At 54.4% G+C, this 12,107-nt stretch overlaps 4 protein-coding genes across 4 annotated transcripts; 3 read left to right on the top strand and 1 right to left on the bottom strand.

Annotated features, from left to right (window-relative positions):
• Positions 1-1,927: 1,927 nt before the first annotated feature.
• SPSK_00221 (pab1-binding protein) lies at positions 1,928-5,009 on the top strand (the record flags this gene model as incomplete). Its single annotated transcript, XM_016727199.1, has 2 exons — positions 1,928-1,994; positions 2,080-5,009. The coding sequence occupies 2 exons, from the start codon at positions 1,928-1,930 to the stop codon at positions 5,007-5,009; spliced, it is 2,997 nt and encodes a 998-aa protein (XP_016586622.1).
• A 70-nt stretch (positions 5,010-5,079) lies between these two features.
• Positions 5,080-5,346, top strand: SPSK_00355 (uncharacterized protein; the record flags this gene model as incomplete). Its single annotated transcript, XM_016727328.1, has 1 exon — positions 5,080-5,346. The coding sequence occupies one exon, from the start codon at positions 5,080-5,082 to the stop codon at positions 5,344-5,346; it is 267 nt and encodes an 88-aa protein (XP_016586621.1).
• A 1,832-nt stretch (positions 5,347-7,178) lies between these two features.
• SPSK_00316 (uncharacterized protein) lies at positions 7,179-8,013 on the top strand (the record flags this gene model as incomplete). The annotated part of the gene is made up of 2 exons (XM_016727290.1): positions 7,179-7,183; positions 7,419-8,013. 2 exons carry the CDS (start codon positions 7,179-7,181, stop codon positions 8,011-8,013), a joined length of 600 nt encoding a protein of 199 aa, XP_016586620.1.
• Positions 8,014-8,401: 388 nt separating this feature from the next.
• On the bottom strand, positions 8,402-10,465 carry SPSK_00242 (uncharacterized protein; the record flags this gene model as incomplete). The annotated part of the gene is made up of 2 exons (XM_016727219.1): positions 8,402-10,035; positions 10,099-10,465. The coding sequence occupies 2 exons, from the start codon at positions 10,463-10,465 to the stop codon at positions 8,402-8,404; spliced, it is 2,001 nt and encodes a 666-aa protein (XP_016586619.1).
• Between the last annotated feature and the right edge of the window lie 1,642 nt (positions 10,466-12,107).

The raw sequence follows: 12,107 nt of genomic DNA, 5'->3' as shown, positions 1-12,107 counted from the left end.
CAAGTGACTGCCTTTTGTCTTGCTCGTCCCTGTTGATGCGGTACTACTAACAGCAGGAACGACCGAGAAGCGAGTGTAGATGCAGGGGAAGTAGCAAAAGAAACAAGGACCTACAAAATGCTGCCCGGTGAAATTGGAATCGGGAAAGAGCCAGATGGAGAAACAACGATCCGTGGCCCGCGCCAAATCCCAGGACAACGGTTGGTCGCACCTGCGTTTGTGTTCGTTGCATAGCGAATAGCTTCCCTGCGGGCAGGTACAGGTCTTTCCGTTGTAGGCTTTTGTAGTGCACTTTCCTCGTTTTCAATGCTGGTTGCACCTTCTATCTGTTGCGACTGTAGCGCATTTTGTATGTTGAATGGTGATGCTCCTCCTCCTCTGTCCCGTTGCTCTGCTTGTTGTTCGAAAGCCCCACTTTTTTCCTTGGTGAGACACGAGACTCTCTTTCCCGGTCGGCTCCCAAAAAGTTTTTTGCACTGCTCTCCCCTTCCCATATTTTGCTCTTTCCTTCGCTGTGGACCCACCCTTAACTCACCCCCAGTCGACTGCCCCTTCCTTTCTTTTACTTTGTCCCTTGTGAGTCGTCAGGCGCCATCGCCCTCGTCGTTCTGTACCTCCCCCTGTGTGCGCTGTCTGTCCACTCCAAACGGCTAGTTTTCCCTCCACCTTTTTTCCTTCCCTCTGTGTCGACAAAATAAAAATAAAATATAACGAAAACACACACTCCACCTTGCCAGGACCTCATTTCTCACCACCTCCCCTTTTCCCTCCTCGTCCTCTTTTCCCTTTTCATCGTCGCGGTTTGTTTGGTTCTTACTTCTTTCCTCCTTCGGCTGCCTCTTCGCCGTCTTCTCCTTGTTCTCCAGCTCGACTGATTCGCCTCAGTGGCAGCAACTGCAGTTCGCAGCACGACATTAAAGCCCGAGCCTCCCGTTCTTTCTTGTCTTTTCCCTGGCCTCGACCTCTTCCTCCCTCCTCGTCTTCGCCCATCGTCGCCAATCCGCTTTCTCGCCGTCGACTCCATCTATTCCTCGACCCCCTCGCAGACATCGCTCTCCTGTCTCGGCGCATACGCTCCTCCCTCCCCTAGCGTCTATCCCGACGACGCTTTTCGGCCTCGACTTCCTGCATCTGGTCAAATCACGCCCCAGCCACACCTTGTCCGCCCCCCGTCGACATCTTTCGCATTCGTCTGCACCGGACAGCTCTGGACCCTCCAAAAGCGTACCGTGCGACTTTCCGTTCATTTACCCTTGTCGTCCTTGGCGCTAGATTCTTCTCTTTCGCGCATTGTTGCTTGCAGGGAAGCTTCTCGTCGGTTTTACCACCACGTGCTCTGGGTTTCGAACATGGACATATCCATCGAGACGCTCTCTTCGCCCGAATATTAAGCTAATTGCATCTGCTCTGACTTGGCGGAACCTGTTCATTGTTGCAATTGACACCCTTTCCTTCACGTCTTTCTCTCGATATCGTTCTCCCCGGAGATTTACTTTTTGTATTTCACCGGTGCTCTTTTCTTTTGAGCTCCTTTCTTGCGGCGACGGATCTCCTGATCACGGGGATCGATACCGTCTCGACATTCCTCCTTGACTGTTTAGAGCACCGCGTTGCTCTCGCGACCGGTTGGACTTTACAGTTTCTCGAGAAACGACGCTTCTCTTTTCGTCACGACTCTGGTTTTGACTTGACTCATCTTCCGTTGAGAAAAGCTCTCTGCGACCAAGAGCCTCTTATTTGAGGTAATTGTTTTGTTTTATTTTCATTTTCAGGCCAGCCTAATCGCAATGGGCCATTGGGCACGAGTCCCCAGCAAAGGCTGACGGCATGCTTGTCTAGGTTTGATCAATCGCCAGGACCACTGTGCTTTGGTTCCACCGAAACGTCCGGAGATACCAACAGCAGCTACAAACGCGACTCGTCCAGCATGCCTCCCCAGCGCAAAGATGGCCCAGGAGGTGGCCCCAGTGGTGGACCCGTTAGAACACCCAATGGTGAGTACCGTTTGACTCCGTTCTTCTAGAGGGCGGTAGTGAATTTTCCCCTTCGACGACTAACCAGGTTCGCTGCTTTTATTAGGTGCGCGATCGGGATTTCGGACGGACACAGCCATCTCAAACAACCGCGCAGGAGCCGAACGCAACCTGACTCGGTGGGTTGCCGATAGCCCTGCAGCCCTAGATGGTGCCCTCGAGAGTTCCTCAAACGCAGGTGGAAAGTGGGACCAGTTTGCCGCGAACGAGCGCCTCTTTGGCCTGAAGACGGACTACAACGAGAACTACTACACAACGGCCATTGATCGCAGCCATCCCCAGTACTCGGAGCGCCTAGCCGTCGCAGAGCGTGCCGCCCGCGAAATCGAGGGATCGTCGGCAACTACTGCTCACGTGGCTGAAGAGCGTGTCATGGATTTTGTTGCCGGTGAAGGCCAAGGTGACGGTGATGAGGAAGACAAATACAGTGGTGTACGCAGACAGCAAGACTTCCCCCCTCTGTCGGCGTCTGCACGGGGAGAGGCCAAGTACACGCCTCCCGCACGTCGTGCCCCGACAGCCCACTCGACTGTGGTTGGCGCGCCAGTCGATCCGGCCATCATCTCATCGCAGATCAAGGGTGGCTCTTCGCGGAAGCAGCAGCAGCAGCAGCAGCAACCGCCGCCGCCGCCAGCTGCCCCCAAGGGCGAAGAGAACAAGGCATCCACAGCTAATGCACCGCGTCCGGCACCCCCTGCCGTAGCGTTGCCGCAACAGTCAAAGACGCCCGAGCCGAAGGCTGCTGATAAGGTCGCCGATGGAAAGCAGCAGACTGCTCCCAAGGTCGCAGACAACACATCCGAGCAAACCAAGTCTGCAACGACCTCAAAGCCCAACAGCAAGCCGTCGACACCAGCAATTTCATCTGGAACTTCTTCGCTGCGTGCTACTGCGACACCGAATCGTACATCGCTTTCTCCTAGTGCCAAGGCTTCCGCGTTCGCGCCCTCGACTTCGGCTGTGAACAGCCCCGCGCCTCCCAACGTTGCTGACAATGTCGAGAGTGCTCTTCTGAAAGATTTCAAGGACTTTGCTTCGCAGCAGCGTCAGCACGCAGAGAAGGCTCGGCACAACAAGATCAAGGCCGATGCTCAGGTTAAGCTCCAGGAACTGAGAAGATTCGCAGATAGCTTCAAGTTGTCGACCCCCGTGCCTAACGATCTCATCTCCATTATTGCCAAGGATCCCGAGAAGCAACGCCAGATCCAGGAGAAGGCGCTACAGAACGCCGAACAGCTTGCAAAGTCCAAGACAGAATCTGCTGATGGCCAGCGCGGTTCAGCTTCGTCTGCCGGTTCCTCCAAGCCCCCAGCCGCTCCCTCGAGCTCTGCAGCCTCTGCCGCGGCGTCGACAGCCTCTAACAATGCGTCGAACGCTACCACCAATACCTCAACCACGCCCAACCTCGTGCCTCCGTCCGGCCCAGGTGCGGCTGCTGGCGGTGCTTCTGCTGCAGACAATGCTCGGCCGCCTGTCAACAACAGTGGTCGCCCACAGGGTCCTCCCCACTCTTCGCACAGCATGTCAAACCGCCACCCCAACTCGCGGGGTGGATACATGCAGCAGAACTTCCGCCCGCAGTCGCAGCCCTATCGCGGCGATCGCTCTGGTCCGCAACATATGTCGCAAGGTCACAACACTGGCCACTTGGCCGAGCGGATTAGAAATTCTGAACAAAACCAGAACCGGTACAACAAGAACTTGAACAACCATGGCCCCTCTCATTTTGGCCCTTCTGGGGATGCCCGCATGCCGCCCACTGGGCCTGCAAACCCAGCTGACAGCAACTATTCCCGCCGCCTAAGTGCGCAGCCGTCCGGAGCACACACACCCCAGAAGCTGAACCCTACTACGCACGAGTTCCGCCCGAGTCCTTTTGCTGCGTCGTTCAACCCGACTGGCCCTAGTGCGGGATCCAGCCCGCGTTCAACGATCAACCCCATCACAACCGACCATTCAATCCCGATGTCTTCGACGGCGACATCAGTGCCGACCATCCCGTCTCCTCGGGTCCTTGGCACCGTCCTTATTCGCCGTAAGACTCAGAACGTGAGTGCGGACAAATGCGACATCTTGACCATGGTTCGGTCCATCAAGCCGCCGCCGGGACGCAACTGGGACGAGAATAATGGCCTACGCCCGTCATTTGATACTCCCCTTCTTTGGCGCCAGATTCAAGATGACGAGAAGCAGGACTCGACAATGCATCTCAAGTACACCGAGTACCTTGAGCGCGTTGCCTTTAGTGCGGCTTCCAGAGCGACACCCGTCCAAGGACACGTGGTGCCACATAACATGTCTCAAATGCCGCACCAGCATCAGCTTCCGGCACACATGCAGCATCACGGCGGCCACATGGGCCCGCGCCCCAACCAACACATGCCACCGATGCCAATCCACGGTGGTGGCGGACCTCACGGGCACATCCCCCAAGTGTCGTTTAACGGGAGCGATGACCATCGGATGATGGCATCGAACTCGGCGCAGTCGTATGCTTCACCGCGCATGTCACAGGCCCCGATGTACCCGCAGCATGCAACCCCACAGATGGGCTATAACCAGCCGGCTATGCCATTCATGCAGAACGGACCCCAGATGAACCAGTTCCGGAACTACTCGAACAATCCCCAAGGGTTCATGCCACCGCAGTCTGGACCGATGATGCCGATGATGCCTCCACAGCACTTCGTTGCTGTTCCGGGAGCTATGATGGGTGGTCAACAGCAGATGGGCATGTATCCTGGTGGCGCCCAGTTCATGGGACCTCCTGGCGCTGGCGGTGCTGGAGGTGCACCTCCACCGCATCAAATGGGCGCATCCAACGGATATCCCAGCCCCGGGCGGCCTGTCGCGCCGATGATGGGCCAACAAGGATCCCAACAGGGACAACCAATGTACGGACAGAGCCCCAACACACAGTACCAGCAACCTGCCTTTAACCCCCAACACCAGGGACAAGGTGGTAAGCTTTTTTGATTATTTGATTGTTGTCTTCCTTATCTCTCTTTCTGGGACGACACAAGGACGCAAAGATGCACTTGCTAACATGCCAGGAAAACCAGCCATGCGAGGAGGATATAATAACCCCGGCGCACAGCATTATGGGAGCAGCCCTCAAGGTTTACACCAGCACGGGCCGCCCCATCGCAACGGCAGCGGCCACTTTTCGAGCAAGAATTACCAAGGGCACAACATCCACAATAATTCTTACCATCACAATGGCGTGTCTCAACCCCAAGTCAATCATACCAATGGCCCACCGGCTGCGCATCAGAATCGCCCGACCGGCGACGTCCCGGAAGAAGCCAAATGAGGCGCGTTGCATCCAACCCAATGAGGCCTTTATTTTCTTTTAAACTTATCTCGCCTCCAACTGGCGAGTTTTTTGGCTTTTTTGATGTTGGTACCGCATACTAGCTTCAACTAGATGTCCGCGTATCTCCTTGAGAACTTTATGGATTTTTAGTCTCCAGTACGCAGCAAGTCAGCGGGGCAGGACAACATGTGTCGCTCCCTGTAGCATTGGACAGACGGCCAGTGAACGACCACAAGCGAATTATCCGCGTCGTCGAAATTTGGGCCGCTGGTTACCCTGACCTCGCCGTCGTCTGAAGCCTTGGAGGGCGGACTCTCAAGGACTTCCCAATGCGCCTGCTAAGATGGCATGCAATACAGACAAGACACCTCTTCTGCAATGTTATCGACACAACAATATTTTGGCCGGCGTTGCTGAGTTACTATTGAAAGTCACATTATTCTGTCCAACCGCCTGGACATATTGGCATTTGCGAACTGCAGCTTCTGTACTTCGCAGGCATTTCAACCAACGCTACTGGCATTGCCCAGGATGCCCTTTCACAGCCATTCGGCACACGTTTTTTTATCCAGTTGGAGAGGCGGTTATTGAAGGCTTGTAAGAAGGAGATGCTGAAAAACATCGAAAAGTGGGAAACATGATTCATCTGTTGCCTGCGCAAAAACACTAAGAAAATGCAAATCACAAAAACAGGAGGTAGGAATGCGGAATAGAGGCGATTCGGAACGATGGGCAGGACCAAGTACAGGTGCTACGGCGGTTCAAAAGCGGGAGTCCGGTACGAGAATGAAGGGAGGGATGTGGGTGGGATTCTCGGCGCCAGGCTTGCGTGTCGTCGGAGTGGTATATGCAGCTGAGCGGCATTTGTGTCTCTACGGCATGTCTTTATTGACTTTCGTTGAGGGAGTTCTGCTGTTGCTTCATGACTAGAGGGGAGTCAAGGAGAAAGGAAAGAAGAAGAGATTAAGCGGACAAACCCGACAATGAAAAAAAGTATGATATGGAGATGGCGGTAAACGACATGCTTAACGTGTCATTACTTGTTCTCGCTCCGTATCTAAATTTAACCACTCCTATATTTATAAGAGTCGACAGCTGGCCGCCGTTTCTGCTTGCCAGTCCTCTTGATGTCTGTCGCTTATGTTTCCTCTGCCCTATTGAAGCCTAGTTGCAGCTAAGCAGAAATGGAATGGACAGTGCCTCAGTGCATTCCCAAGCCACGTGGGGATCGTCGATGCCGCTCTACGCCATGAGGATGGCTAAAAGTAGTCAAGCTCAACTTGATTTTGTGCCTGTGAGCTACAGTTGTTGAAGTGCTGCGACTATCCTCATTCGACGAGCACATCCATTGCATCCAAAGTCATGTCTATCATGCGGGGTACGTAAAACAAACTTGACACCTGGTTGCAAGAAAAAACAAGTTGAGTAAACCAGCAGACCCTCCCGTTCGTGGGACTCTTTCGCCTACCCCTCATGAATTTTACTGGACGACGTCATTCCACGCTGTGATACAGCGAAGTGGACCTGTATCCTGTTTGGTGATGCAAGGAAGAATTGTCCCATCATTAGTTAGTGAGGTCATGAAATCCGCCCTCCCCAGGTTTTGTTCCGTGCCAATATGTGCCTGGTGACGAGGAGACGAGGTAACCTACCATGTACGTTGCCCGAAGTTCTGTTGTTGAAAGACAGCATCGTCATTAGCCAGCCTCGTGCCAAAACAAGTCACGTATAATTGGTGCAGACGCGTCTGCTACGTCAGAGTAATCTATCAATCCACAGGATAGTGAAGACTTTGGCGTGTGCTTTGCTTCCTGCTTTCCTTGCAGAAAATGATGTAAGAAACAAACACTGACCGACTCGATTTTGTTTTTGTCAGATGCCAAACATCTTCCCACTTAGTTTAATTCTTTGGATACAGTCCTACATCACCACATCTCGCCAAGTCCCAAAAACTCCAAAACTAAAACATCAAACAAAACCAAACATCCTGTACAATGTAAGTTCGCTAAAAGGACAGAAAAACCTCTTCCTGTATAGGACAGAGTGATCCACTCATCTAACACATACAGGGGCCTCTTCAACCACAAAAGCCATCCCGACTCGGCCACTACCGACGCCAAACCCGTCGAGACGTCACGCTTCAACACACAAGATCCTTCGGTCCGCACCACCGGCAACCCGATGCACCTCGATATGAACAACAATACGGCCGTTGCCAGCGGTGCCGCGGACTACAGCAACCGCGACAGCAACGTGACGCGCAACGACGCGAACTTTACTGACACGCGCCACCACATCGGCCCGACCCACGGCCACGGCGGCGACCACAACAGCAACCATCATTCCAAGGCCGGGATGGGCTTGGGCGCTGCCGTTGGTGGCGTCGCTGGTGCGGCGGTTGGCAACCACATGCACGACCACCACCACAATCACAACGAGCAAGGCCTGCACCATAACCGCGGCGGAACCATCCCCGGTGGTCCCGGCATGGACGCTGGCATGACCGGTGCTGGTGTCGGCGGAGCTGGAGTGGGCACGGTGGACCCGACCACGATGATCGCTGAGGAGCACAACAACTTCCCCGGCACCAATCCGCATCCGGACCACTCGGCTCTCAGTGGCCGCGGTACAGGCAGCGGGCTGGCGTTCCCTGGTCGCGAGTAATCACGGCTGGGTTTGCAGTCTTGAATGATGAGAAATGATTGTATGATAGTGCGACATGCTTCAAGGAGAGATTCTGAAGAGGCGACGGCCAAATTCAGAGGCACTGTACGGATAGCTTCAATGGATAATGTCAAAGAACAGTTATAATGAAATGCCTTTCAATATTGGAAACCAAAAGTGTAACCCGAGTTACATGGCCAAGCGCTGATGAATAATAGTAGTAATAAAGTGTGAGCTTGTCAGCTTCGTTGGATCCTCCAACCATAATAACGCCTCGCTAAATGTTGACTCGTTTTTGAGACCGATACATTGATATAATATAGCAGAAATTGTAAACGTAAAACAAACAAAACAGCAGTGCCACACAAAGAGTCGGGAAATGTACACACTACGGCGCCACCGGTGAACTGATGTCGATTTCGACATCCGCAGCGGCCCGCGTCTGGCCAGCTACTGCGTTGATCGGCCCATAATGGCCGTGCATGTGCTCGGCTGCCTCTGAGACGACATCGAGTTTGGGTGCTTGGGTTGGCTGTGGCTGGAATGGTTGCGGATGCTGTATTGACTGGTGATGCACCTGCTGGTAGATGTTGCTGCGGTCACGGCTGTGGCTCGGGGTATGACCTGGCGACTGACCGGGCGAATGAGCTGGCGTGTGACTTGGCGTGCCATTGTTGCTGTCGTCGCTCCAACTGCGCTGGTGACCCGACATGAGTGGTTGTTGCTGCTGCTGGTGTTGGTGCTGCTGAAGCTGTGTGCCGGCGCCAAAGTTACCCATACCGCTGAGGGCGCTGATGTTGCTAAAAGGCCGCGCTCTCTGGGGTATTTGGCCTTGATTTTGGTAGTGAGACGCTGCACCCGCGTCTTCTTCTGGTGAATGCAAAACACTGGGCAGCTCTGGGATGAACCCGCCGTCCACGCCGAGTTCTGCCGGCTGTAGGGGTGAGCCGACGACGACACTATCCCGCGCTGATCGTTCGCTTGCATCACTGACGATGCGTGGGCGGTGATATTGCTGACGTTGCTGGCTCCATACTAATGCCGGCGGCAGCTGGCCCTGAGAGTCTACGCTTGTCCGGGGATCTGAGCTCATCGAATACCGACCGGGCCGGTTCTGCACGCGGCCTGGGATATCGAAATAGCCCGTGACAGGCTCCCTGTCAACGCCGGCATTCGGCGACGAAAAGTCTAGGCTGGCTTTTGGAAAACCTGTATTGTCCGGCATCGGCGGGGTCGACCCGGAAAGGTTGCTCATCCCGGGTGGCTGACTAAACGCCGAGTTCCTGCCGCCATCCAAGTGTGTCTCGGCCGCTTGGTTCTCCAGAAGATCATCGTACTCCATTTGATTTATCTCGGACGGCGTGGGAAGGTGGGCCGCCATCCTTTGCTTGGAGTTTCGTGTGCCACTCTCGCCGCTGCCGCTGGCACCACCAGCGTCGATGCCACCACCACTCAGATTGGGACCACCGCGCCGTCCACCCCGTCTGCCTGCTGAGCTAGAACCGCTGCCTCGTTCCGCCTTCTTCACGGCCTCGGCGGTCTTGCGAAGGTTCCGGATAATAAAGAAGGCAGCCACTAGGACGACGAGCAAGAGGCCAACAAGGCCACCAACCAAGCCGCCAATCTGAGCACCTGTGAGGCCGGACGAAGAATTGTCCGTGGTTGTTGCATTGTCGGCGACAGCCACTTCTGAGGCTTTTGCTTGTATAGCAGGAATGAATTTGGGTAGGAAGACGTTTGTATCGGTCGGGAGGTCGGTCGGGGCTGTTGGGATTTCGACCGTAGTCGAGGTGACGGTGGTGACAGCCGCCTTTCCATTTGCGCTCGTGGACGTCGTGAAGGTAGCCGTGAATACAAATGTCGCCGGGGTCGTCGCATAGCACGCGTTTAATGCACAGCCCATGGTAGTCTCGCAACATCCGAAATTGTATGATGCCGGGCAGAGGTAGTAGCCTGTTGGACATTGTTGGGTGCTGGATACGCCGGTCGGTGCCGTGCAGTCGTTGACGCCGCAGATGTAGCCTGGTAAAACATGGGTTAGAATTCCTAGCCCATTCCGTGAAAGCTTGCGCATTGTTGACATACCGGAGGGGCAACAACCGCCCGCAGCCTCAATGCCGCAGTTCATGTACCCAGCACGGCCGCATGCAGAGGCTGTCAAAGCTAGAGCCGTTTGCACACATGAGCTGACTTCGCAGGCATAGTCAGTAGGACAGCACCCGCCACTTAGTGATCCTGGGCAGAGCGAATAGCTTGTTGGACAAGTTGACGTCGCGGCGGCCCGTATTCGGAACTGCAACTCCGTCGTAACGTGGATCTTTTCGACCCGGCGCACAACCTCAGTGTCCCATAACTTTTCGACCACATTGGAAGCAGACGCTGCTGGCGCAAGATCGGTGACAAATAACCATATGCCAAGCCATGCTGGCCATGAGGTTCTCCCCCTCGACATGGTTGCGAGGGACAGGATCGGTGTGAGGTACAAATCGTATTTTGTTTGCGGAACCCAGTCGTTTAAAAGGGAGTTTCCCTCGGTTGGTGATTAACTGAAATCATAGGTTACTGCCGGTGCACAAGCCCGCCGTTGCGAGGATAGGAAAGCGAAAGTGTCTAGCTGGGACCAAGACGGTTTCTAGGCTGAGAGCTGCAATGACCCGAGTTATAAGTGCAGACGAGAATCGAGCAGCGACAATGAAACGTATGCGACGAATGCGACAAATGCGACAAATATGATGAAAATGGTCGAGACAAATGGGCAAGAAAGGGTAACAGGAACCCCCCAACTGTTAAGAAGACAAGATGAGAAATGGGTCCCAAAGACCCAAAGAAAAATATACCAGGCTGGCAGACAAACCAAAGAGCCGCAAAGTGGGTGATGGATCAGCCCGACCGCAGCAGGGAAGCCCACAGTAGTAGGGCAGAACAGCGTGCAAGATGCGTGGAAATGTATGGAAGGGAGCCAGAGGGAGTCTGAGAGAACGTGAAACGGCACAGCAAAGCCACGTCTTTAATTCGTACCGACAAATGCACCATCGGCAGCTGCAGCGCAAAGGACAAGGGAATGGAAAAGAATCAGAAGGCCAAGCATGTCCCGGAGACCCAGTCAAGAGGCTGCGTGCTGGCAATGAAACGGAGGCGAAGGATCTGGTCCGTTAAACTAGTAAGAAAAAAGAAGTGAGATATGTAGGAAGTCCCTGAAAAGAAAGGACGGGCCTTGTCCCTTGTCTCCACTGCCACTGTGGCTGGGAGGGAAAGAAGGGGACCGGGGGGGGGGGGGGGGGGAGGAGGAGTGGCGGGCTGGCTTATGACTGAACGGGAAGGAGTGGCCGTCAGCGAAAGGAGTTGGCCAAAGATACACTGTTGTGATGGTGGCTGAGGAAGGAGCGCACCGTTTTCGTTCCTTCTTCTTCTTGCTATCCTGTAAGTCCGGTCGGCCGTCTTGTGCCAACGTCGCTCTTCCCTTTTGTTTCTCGTGTCCTACCACACCTTCTGTTCGAAGTTGATCTCGAGTCGCGGCTGCCAAATTGCTGGCCCTCGTGGGTTGTAGCTGGCCTTCCTTCCTGTCTCGGTTTTGCAATGCGGCCCACAGCAATGGAAGGAAGGTGCCATCCAACGGGGATCACTTGTTTTTCTTTGCGTTCATAGGGCTGTCCCTATTTAGGCAGTATTGCCGGAGACCCTGGGGAGAAGTAGCGGGGGACTTGCGAATATTGTAATGAAGCTGTACGAAGTAGGACGACGTGCGAGTACAGAGTAGTACTCCGTTAGAAATACGACAGATACGGCGAGAGACAGAGCCATTGAAGAACGCCTAGCCAGCACGAAAAAAGGAAAAGTGTTAGAAGCAGCGAAGGTGATCATAAATAAATAGTACCTGCAAACAGCGACCAAGACGAAGGCCGGACATAGCGTCCAGCAAGCCATCGCATTTTTCTTATCTCCTTTTCTTTTCCTACTCCGTCGCAAGTCAACAGGGGGAGAGTCGGCGCAAGCCGCGCATTTCTCAAAATGGTTTGTCGGAAGGGTGTTCCAACAGGTGTTGCGCCGAGCGCATCACAAATGACGATGGGGGCGGCACCAACGGACACAAAGCC

Source organism: Sporothrix schenckii (assembly GCF_000961545.1).
Source record: "Sporothrix schenckii 1099-18 chromosome Unknown Cont45, whole genome shotgun sequence".
NCBI lineage: Eukaryota > Fungi > Ascomycota > Sordariomycetes > Ophiostomatales > Ophiostomataceae > Sporothrix > Sporothrix schenckii.
Note: the sequence above shows the minus strand (reverse complement) of the source record. Positions and strands in the feature narration are given on the sequence as shown.